Raw genomic sequence first — 9,742 nt, forward strand, 5'->3', positions numbered from 1 at the left:
ACATCACAACGAAGACAGAAGGGGGTGCTTGAAGGTAGGAGGGCCAGCTCTCTAATGCCTTTCAGAGGTGCAAACAGGGTGGGGATAAGGTGAGGATGCTGGAGTTTTCTCCCACCCTCTCTGTGCTGGGTTCAGATTCTCCTCTGGACCCAGAGAGCCCCTGCAACTGGTAAAGTTCTTTCCTGCTTTGTTGAGGGCAGGAAAGAATGGCTTAGTTTCCTCCTGACAGGGGGAAGCTGAGAGAGGAGACCATGAACCCAGCCCTCCAGGGTACCAGGAGAGAGAAAGAAGAAAAGGGAAAACAAAAAACGCCATCACTGGAGAAAGTGAAATTCAGAGAAGTGGCTCTATGTCTGAGAATTCTTTAATGGAATGCTGGGCACTCTGCCCTATGACCCCAACAATTTTGAGTAGAGACCACACATTTCAAGGAATGCTTGTTGTGATTGGGTTTCTTACAGAAATTGGTGAGGAGGCCAAGTTCTCTGCATCAGTGGGTGTAGGGTCGGCCCTGCAGATGGGAGAGGAAACAGTGCACATCCAGTTACAGGATTGGGTGTTTAGGGGAACTCAAGGCAGTGGCAAGCTGGGCCTGGTCCACAAAGAATGACTAAACATTTTCAGGAATATTGCACATTGTTTGTTAAACACAGTGATCGTTAAACATTAAAGTGTATACACTTAGAGAGCATTAATTTAAAATATGTTAAAAACAAAGGGAATAGCTACTCAAAACTCACCACTTTCTAAGTATTTTATTGTGGCACCCCTATGGATGTACAGACGCAGGAGTGCGGTGCCCCACTTCTCTTACCAGCACCATGTCTGGGGATGTCATCCCGGTGTCTTGAAATGGGACATGTTGGGAATATTTACACCTTGGAAATTGTTGAATGCTACAAATTAGGGCTGAATTTACTATTTTGTTGACTTACAGACTTAAGAAAGTGATGGAGAAAATGTTAAACACACAAATTCACCTTAAAATATGCCTTGAGGGATCCCTGGGTGGCGCAGCGGTTTGGCGCTTGCCTTTGGCCCAGGGCGCGATCCTGAAGACCCGGGATCGAATCCCACGTCAGGCTCCCGGTGCATGGAACCTGCTTCTCCCTCTGCCTGTGTCTCTGCCTCTCTCTCTCTATCTCTCTGTGACTATCATAAATAAATAAAAATTTAAAAAAATTATTTAAAAAAAAATAAAATATGCCTTGAATATTACACCATGAATAGCACAAAAGAAAAGAACGAACAAAGAAAGAAAGAAAGAAAGAAAGAAAGAAAGAAAGAAAGAAAGAGAAAGAGAAAAAAGCCCAACCTAAAACTGAATTCTTTTTTGTTTTCACTCTCATCCAGTTCAGTGAAGAAGTCAATCACATTCTCCACAAAGGAGCAAAATTCCAAATACAACTTCACTGCTTACATTTCTTTTACTTCTTAACATACATAACTGAAAATATCAAGTAGCATTCATGTTGGAGTTACACTCGGGATGTTGGTGGGGAAACATTGCCCAGCATACCAGTGCCTCCCAACCACCACTGAGCCTCAACCTTGGCTCCTGCTCCAGCCCTGCGGTGGGGGGTAGAGGGTAACAGAAAAACCACAGGAGAGACTGTCCCTACCCCGAGTGAGACTGTCCCTACTCCGAGTGCTTAAGCATTGCTGTGCTTGTGCAGTGATTCTCCCCCACAGGGCACAGGTGGCTTGCCTCCCCCACCGTCAGCAAGGAAGGACCTAGAAGAGAAGCACAGGAAGGCTTGGAGACATCTATCCTTCCCTTGCATGCAGTATCAAGCTACAGTCGGTATTCAGGAGGATGACTCCAAGACAATACAAGATCTGGATAATCAGAGAATCACTGAAGCCAATTCAACAGTTCTCATGAAAACACATTCGAGAAAGCGGCTTTAAGCGAGTGTTAGAACAAACAAAATCCTTTCTACTTAAGTTCGAACATTCTCTTAATTGACGCTTTTGTGAATTGGACTTCCTTGCTACACAACGCCAAGAACACACACTTTCTGGTGGGGAGGTAGGTGGGGGGGAAAGGATGGCAATAAAAAAAGAAGGAAATAAAACATAATGTTACACTACTTACACTTATTAGAAAAAGCACTCTCATAAAAAAAAAGAAAAAGAAAAAGCATTCTCTTTATAGCATGAATTTTCTAGTTAACAGAAGAACTTAACAGAGGCTGCTTGTTATCCCCAAATATCCATGCTTTCTTCTTTCTTTCTTTATTAGTGGGATCCCGGAATTTTAGCTGGTCACCCGGTCACCCAGCATGGGCATTTCCTCATCTCCTTTGGTGCTAAGTGTGGCCAGGGGACTAGGTTCTGGCCAGTGTGATGCAAATGTAAGAGGTGTGTGCAGCTTTGAGGGTTGAGTCCTTAAAGGGGACAAGACATGCCTCCAATACCTCTGCCCCCCATTCCACTGGTGAGACAAGTGGAGTAGCGGGAACTGGAGGAGTCATTGTAGAGCATGAGGTCGGGACTTTGTGTTAAGGGGCGCCCGGGGGGCTCAGTCGGTTAAGTGTCCAACTCTTGATTTCAGCTCAGGTCCTGATCTCAGGGTCCTGGGATGAGCCCCACATCGTGTTGGGCCCTGAGCTCGGTGGGGACTCTGCTTCTCTCTCTCTCTCCCTCTGCCCCTCCCCCTGGACTCTCTCTCTCTCCAGAATAAATCTAAGAAAAAAAAAAAAGAGTAGCAGAGCAACAACAGAGAGGGAGCCTGAGTCCCCAACACCATGGAGGCATCATATCATCCTTAGATGGGCTTCCCAGACTTTAACCCGAGAGGGAAGTCAGCTTTTATCTTCTTAAAGCCACTGCTGTTTGGCCTCTGTTACAGCAGCTGGATTTGTATTCTGAATGATACAATTACCAACATTTTAGATCATGGTAACCATTTGTTTTTAATATTTTAGGGATGATATTCTTTTGAAACATGTTACACTTTTCGAAGCTCATTAAACAGCAGACGGAACATAATTTACCCTTTTTTGGAGAGAGTAAATGGGAAAGCATAATTAGTATTCTGAGCAATAAAACAAAGAGATTGCCAAGGTCTAGAGGACTGCTGGCCCATCAGTAAGTGGCCTCAGGCTGTGGCACTTGGTTCATTCATACCTAATTCCTGCAGGTTTTTCTGACTCCCCTCATTATCAGGGGTCAAATAAAATACACGCAAAGTGCTTTGGCCCAGAGCCTCAAACAAGGAATGTTACCTATGACTGTTATTGCTATGATGATGATGATGATGATGATGATGATGATGATGATGTAGGGGGACAAACAGCTATTTTTAAAACCTAGCGCTTTTTTTCTTCCTGCTTAAATCATAATCCCAATCATAAAGACACAGAAGCTGGAAATCCCACTGTTCGGTGACATTACAATCAGCTGCATCTACAGAATGGAAGCTAGAGTTTCTCCTTGATGTAGACCCTCTCTGTTTATCTCTTTCAAAAGACCTTAATGGTCTTTGTAGCCAAGAAATATAAGGAAAATCTATCTGTTGACCTTGTGTTGTCTCTGAACTAAACCAGCAGCAGATGCTTCCAACTGAGATGTAAATTCTGTTCCGTAATGAAGAAGGCTGTTTTCAAGGCAGTCAGCGTATGGCTTTTCAGAGAAAATATGAGGTTAAGAGGTTTTTGCTTCCTTCAACTGGGGTGAGAAGGGGGCATAAGGCCATAAAATGATGTTTTCACAGCACTGAGCATGCCCTGGCAATGTGGTCGCAGGCCTGGGCTGAGAGTCACGGGCAGATGGGCCCTGGGAAGAGGCATCACCTATGAACTCTGGAGTGCAGACACCTGACTACCAGTTGAATTTTTCCTTTTCTGCCTGTAATTCACCCAGATTATTCTCAAGACCCAGAGAAGGGGTTAAAAACCACAGCCCGTGTTAGCTGTGCTTGGATCTTAAACGGAGAGACTTGGACCAGAGAGTTTCCACACGTGCCGGGACACAGAGGTGATGGACAGTGCAGTTTGGGAGAGCACCAGGCAAGGAGTGGCAAATGCCAACCAGCACAGACCTGTGACACAGCACAACCAGGCGTCCTCAGAATCTCTGGAAAAAGAGCCTTCTGAAGACTCAAACACTGATTAATTTATTATGACAACATCGTTAGCATGAGTATATCATAATAGTGTTATTATCGGCATAACAATTGTTATTCATTATTTTATAATATTGATCATGTTATTGCATTTTTTCTTGTTCTGTATTATTCATAAAATACCATTTAATTACGACAAAAATTATTATTATGCTTTCCACGTCCAGCTATGTGTCTTGCTTCTCCCCTGAAATATCTTCCCCTTCAAATCGAAGACTATTACTTTGCTATAATTGAGCTTGTGAGAAATGCACCTATGATAAAGGTGAGTAGACTCTGAAGGGGGGCTTGGAAGCATTTTACTGGGAGTAAAATACAGGGTCTTTAAGGTTAGACCAAGTAATATCTTAGTTCGCTCGCTCAGGATTTCTTTTTTAACAACTTCTGTCTCCCCAGCTGTATCTCAGATAGTGAAAATTGCCAAATTAGTGGCCATTTGGTAAATGATATGAAACTGTACAGTTTCCTTGCTGGCTTCTCCACAGTTAAACCCTTTTCATTAATGGTACAATGGGGCTTCTGGGTCTCAGAAAGTGTCAGAATAAAACCGGGGAGACTTGATAGGTTGCCAAATTTATTTTGCCAAGTAAGGACATTTTTTAAATTACCAAATCCTGACAACACACAACATTCAATAAAACACTTTTCTAAATTCCCCAATCACTTAAATAAAATAAACGTTAATGCCAAATAGGAGGAAGCAGATATTTCAGAATAAAGGATGGTCCTTTAGGTGGAATCATTTTAACTTTATGAAGATTTTCACGTGGTTCTTATTTTTGTTGTGTCGCCATGAGGGAGTCAGCGCTTCCAGCAGCCTCGCACCTGGTTTGGAGGCATTCTTGAACACCAAATCCATGGCTTGGGGAGCCGTCTGGGAGCTGCTGGCCTGAGATAATTCCCACACGTTTCCCCAAATACGTGGAAGGTGGACTCAAGGAAGAGCTGGGGCCTGTTGTCCCTGTGAAGCATGGGCACGAGACCTGCCTACCATGTGCAAGACCCATATTGTCAGCTAACCAGCCCCAAAGCTTTCTTCCTGCCCTGACGTGTCTCTGAGAACTGCCCCTTTTAGGACACAGGAAAATTGCCAAGTTGGGCTCATTCCACGGACTGAATTTCCATTTTTCCTGGCCCCAGAAATGCTGCGTCTGTTGGTAATTTTCATTCTTGGGTCACAGCTCCCAGGAGAGTAGGAGAAAGGCCAAATAGGAGAGAGAAGTTTTCAGTGTGTTTCCTCAGGCCCTGGATTTGCTCCCTGGCTCTATCAACAGAAGGGCTGCCCTCCCTGCTCCAGCCTTCCAGATGCAATTCCCACACCTCGGCAATGGTGCAGGTAGCCGAGCTGGGAAGACCTGCCCTGGGCCCACTTCGGAGACACCATCCTGAAGCTGATGTGCCCATGAGAAAAAAGGAGTCTGTCTTTGTTGGAAGAATAACCAGTGACAGAAGACTTTACTTCATGAGATGGCTGAGTAAAAGCTTCTTTTACGAAAGCCCATGACCCCCAAATAACTTGGAGTCACCTCCACCCCCCCCCAACCTACCGTTCTGATTTTCTAGCTGTTGGAAGAACTGCAAAGAACCAAAGGGATAAAGGTTGAATTCATTACCAATTCTTCCGGAAGCTTTGTCTTTCTGCTGACCTGAAATAATCTCCATACATTTTCCTAAATATATGGGACTTAATTGCCAATTTGCATTTTGGTTTGAGTGTTCAGATCTCAAGATGGAAACATAAGCTCTTTCTTTCAAGAAAAATAAATGAAGGAAGACTTCTGAAGCTCATTTTCTAATACCCAAAAGGCTCGTGGAGAACAAACTCAACAGTCTTTCTTCTCCAGTAGCCTCTTCAAAAACCTCTTGGAGGAGACGCTCTCCCTCCTCTGGTTCAGATTGCTTTATGCGATTGCAATTACATCAGAGAATTTCTTTTCCACCCCCTGCCACTCCAAACTGTTAAGTCTTCAAAGGGTCACAGGATTTTAATTCTGCCTCCAATGCCTCTTTGGAGCCAAACTTGACATCAGCACTTTTTATAAGCAGGAAACTATGAATTAACACCCTGAATATTTGTGATGAGTCCCTGGCCGGGGTCGGGGGAGGGGGGAGGCTGGGGTTGGGGGGTGCTCTGTTTTGGAAAATGCTCCTAAGTCCTTTAACACTAGCCTGCACACACTGATGATTTAAGTGTCTCAGGAACATCAACTACTTCTACTAAAATAAATGACCAAGGAGTTCTGGAAGGTGGCTTTGAGCGCCGCCCTAGTCCGCACAGTGAGGGGATCCCTTGGTGTCTGAAACACTAATTTAGATGCAAAACTGAATAATGCGTGTTGAGCTGCGACCCTAAAATCTACTGGCCTTACAGCTTTCCCCATCTGGTGCAATTTGCTGTCTCCACTTGAAAAAATGCACACGACGGGAAGGCGGGCATTGTGTGCCGGCCTGTAACAACGAGGCCCAGGCCACCAGGCTCCCAGCCCCTGGTTGCCCAGCGCCCAGCCCTTGCTCACATCTGCCCAAGCACCCGGGGCCCAGCCCAACGTCACCGTGGAGAAAGGAGATGATGGAGCCGTACCTTGTACCCAGGCTTCCGCCCTCTTTTCTTTGGGATCTTCACTGCTGGCAAAGACCCAGCTGAAGCGGAATAAAGGTTATGGACTGCCATCTTCATGGGTGTTGAGTGAAGTGGGGGCCGGCCTCGCTTCCTCCCCGGGGTCCTCTGAGACTGCATGTCTGCTGGTGCCAGGCTTACAGAAGGAAGTGACAAATCGCTCACAGGCAGAAGAGGTGCTAAGAATGAGTCCAGACACAAAGCAAAACAAAAACAGAAGGGTTTGTTGGGTTTGCAAGGCAAACGTGTATCCAGTTTGGTGTTCTGGGCCATGCCCATCCTTTATTGGGGGGCAAGACCAAATAGGAGACAGAGCCAGGCTGCACACGGAGTTTTTACAGGGCTGTTAGGCTTCTGGTAGAACTTTCCACAGGGCTATCATGAAGTAGGGAAGATACTGGCAACGGGGAGAGGGCAGTAGTTTCCCAGCTCCAAACACAACCAAAGAGTGTCACCAGCAATGAGACGACTTTGTCAATGTGTGTCTCAGTTTCCCCAGTCAGTTTAACTTTGAGGTGATATAATAAGAGTATTAAATAAATATGACCATTCTCTCACAATCGCTCCTGTCCCTTTGGTTGGGTTATAAATGGTTAGGACCTTTATTTTTCCTGTGAAAGAAACTTAGCAATACAAATCGATTGTATTAAAGTTATGTCCCTGGGGCCGCCTGGGTGGCTCAGTCGGTTAAAGGTTGGACTCTTGATTTCAGCTCTGGTCATGTTCTCAGGGTTATGAGATTGAGTCCCACAAGGGACCCTGGTCCCTGCCATGGGGTCTGCTTAAGACTCTCCTCCCCCAACAAAAAAAGATTCTCTCTCTCCCTCTCCGTCTGCTCCTCCCCCCATCATCAATCTCTCTCTCTCTCCCTCTCTAAAAAGAAAAGTTATGTCCTTTGATCAAAATGTGGATAGAGATTTACATACAGACATGTTTATTTTAACATGATTTAGAATGGCAAAAATATAATGGATAGAGCGCATATAACAAGCAATAGGGGAATAGTTCACATATCTATGGAATAAAACAATCAACTAATTAAAAGCCTTTAACCCTACTGTTTCAATAACATGAAGCTGAGTGAAAAAGCATCTCATAAACTGCACATAAAAATTATCTCCACTACGCAAAAGTTCATATGGTGAAACAGCGAAAGGAAACATGTTAAAATGTCACCAATGGCAAAGATGTGCGATTGTGGGTGATTGTTCACTAAGGACACATCCTTTCTTTCAAGCAGATACTCCACATACGGTAATATTCATAGCACTAAAGATACTAATAATGAGCTCCTACAAGTAGAGTTGCCTAAATCTTGCAGCAAGAGGTAGTTGACCAACTCCAACCCAGAGAACACAATGCTATCATGAGCTCAGGGGTCAGATTTCCTTGAATGTTCAGGAATGTGACAAGTGGGACAGAATGTTAGACTCTAAATCAGGAGTGATGTTAGGTGATCAAATTTATTTCGGAGGATTAGTTGTAGCCAACAGTGGAAATGAGAAGCTTTCGATCAAAAGGCTACAGAAAGAGTCAGGAAAGGTGATGGAAGCAATCCCTATCCTGTGGTCTGGGCAACACTACAGGAACCAGATTGCTTTGCTCAGGAAGGAAAATATCAAATAGCAGATATTTGATATCTGAAAACATGATGGGAAATTTGGGGCATCTTTTACCAGTATCAGTTCACTTTGTTAATTCTCTGAATATTAAATAGCATTCTTTCAATAATCCTGATTGCTCTTGGAAATAGCACATCTAGTACATAGAATTTTAAAACATCAATTTATTGGTAAATATTTCAGGTAGATGGACAAGCTGTTGAAGGTGTCCATTTTGCCTGGTTTTGTGTAAGAAAAATACTACCTGTCTTTGATTCTAAGATGCATGCTTTATCACTCATTAACATCTGTGAAATCACAATGCACCTTCAAGCGCGGTAAGCACATCAGAATTCCATAAGAAGCAATTTTTTTTTTCTTATGGTACATGGAACAGTGAGGTGCACTATTATCAAGAGTATCTTACAGTCAATGAATCATGAGCAATGAGGATAAACCCAACGTGTGAACAAAGACTATCATTCCATTTCTAGACTTAGCATCAGTACTCCACCGTGCCAATAAATACCCCCAAACACTCATTTTCACAAAAGAAGCTTCCTAAAATATTAAAAATCCACCAAAATTTATTCAATAGGATTTTTGTGGTGCAAAAATGAGAACTTGATCTGAGCCCCATTCTGAACTATCATGACCAAGTTCCTGCTGCTGCATTATTAGATTATCTTTCCAGATTTTGGAAATAGGATTTTTTTTCCTAGCCTAGGACCTATTTTTCTACCTCTCTACTTAGCTTCTAGTGAGGAGGTCAGCAACGTAGCTAACATTAAGATCAAAAGTCAGTAAGAGAAAACCCAAGGACCAGAGAGGGCACTGAATCTCTTTGCTCCTAAAGGTGAAGGTTCAATGGGCTGCAGTCCTGCTCTGGTGAATGGTGATTCTCTGCTAACTTAGATACTCCCTTGAAAAAGTCTTCTTGTTGAACAGGTTTTGGGGAATAAAGGAAGGGTAACAAATTAATTAGCATATTGTCCTAAGAGTTGGTGACACTCAAAATCATACTGAACTATCCCCATGTTTCTCAGTATGTAAGAAAAAAAATATTTCCTAGAAAAGTCATCTTTTAAGCTGGCCTTTTCCGTTCTTCTACTTCTCTTTCTTGACTGGGAGGGAAAAACCGGACTTGTTCTACTTTCTCCTTCCTTACTTCTGTAGAAGTACATCTATCTTAGGATATGAAGGACTTTCCCTGAAAACGAAATCTAATGAATGAATTTCATGCTAGTGGAGCAACAATGAACCACTATTGGTGCATACAAAGCACCACAGCTATTGGGGAGACACTTGGAGATGGTTTACCACTGATCAAGAATGCTATTTTCCCATTCCTTCTCACACACCAATACAATTTTAATACACAAGTAAATGCAATTT

The 9,742-nt window shown here is 43.5% G+C and overlaps 1 protein-coding gene across 1 annotated transcript in view; it reads right to left on the bottom strand.

The window, feature by feature from the left end:
- SCML4 (Scm polycomb group protein like 4) overlaps positions 1-6,866 on the bottom strand; it is a 55,841-nt gene extending 48,975 nt beyond the window's left edge. The window contains exon 1 of the mRNA XM_055330601.1: positions 6,711-6,866. Within this exon, the coding sequence (XP_055186576.1) occupies positions 6,711-6,866 (156 nt within the window). The remainder of the gene's footprint in view (positions 1-6,710) is intronic.
- Positions 6,867-9,742: the final 2,876 nt, after the last annotated feature.

This window comes from Nyctereutes procyonoides, unplaced genomic scaffold, assembly GCF_905146905.1.
Source record: "Nyctereutes procyonoides isolate TBG_1078 unplaced genomic scaffold, NYPRO_anot_genome, whole genome shotgun sequence".
Lineage (NCBI taxonomy): Eukaryota > Metazoa > Chordata > Mammalia > Carnivora > Canidae > Nyctereutes > Nyctereutes procyonoides.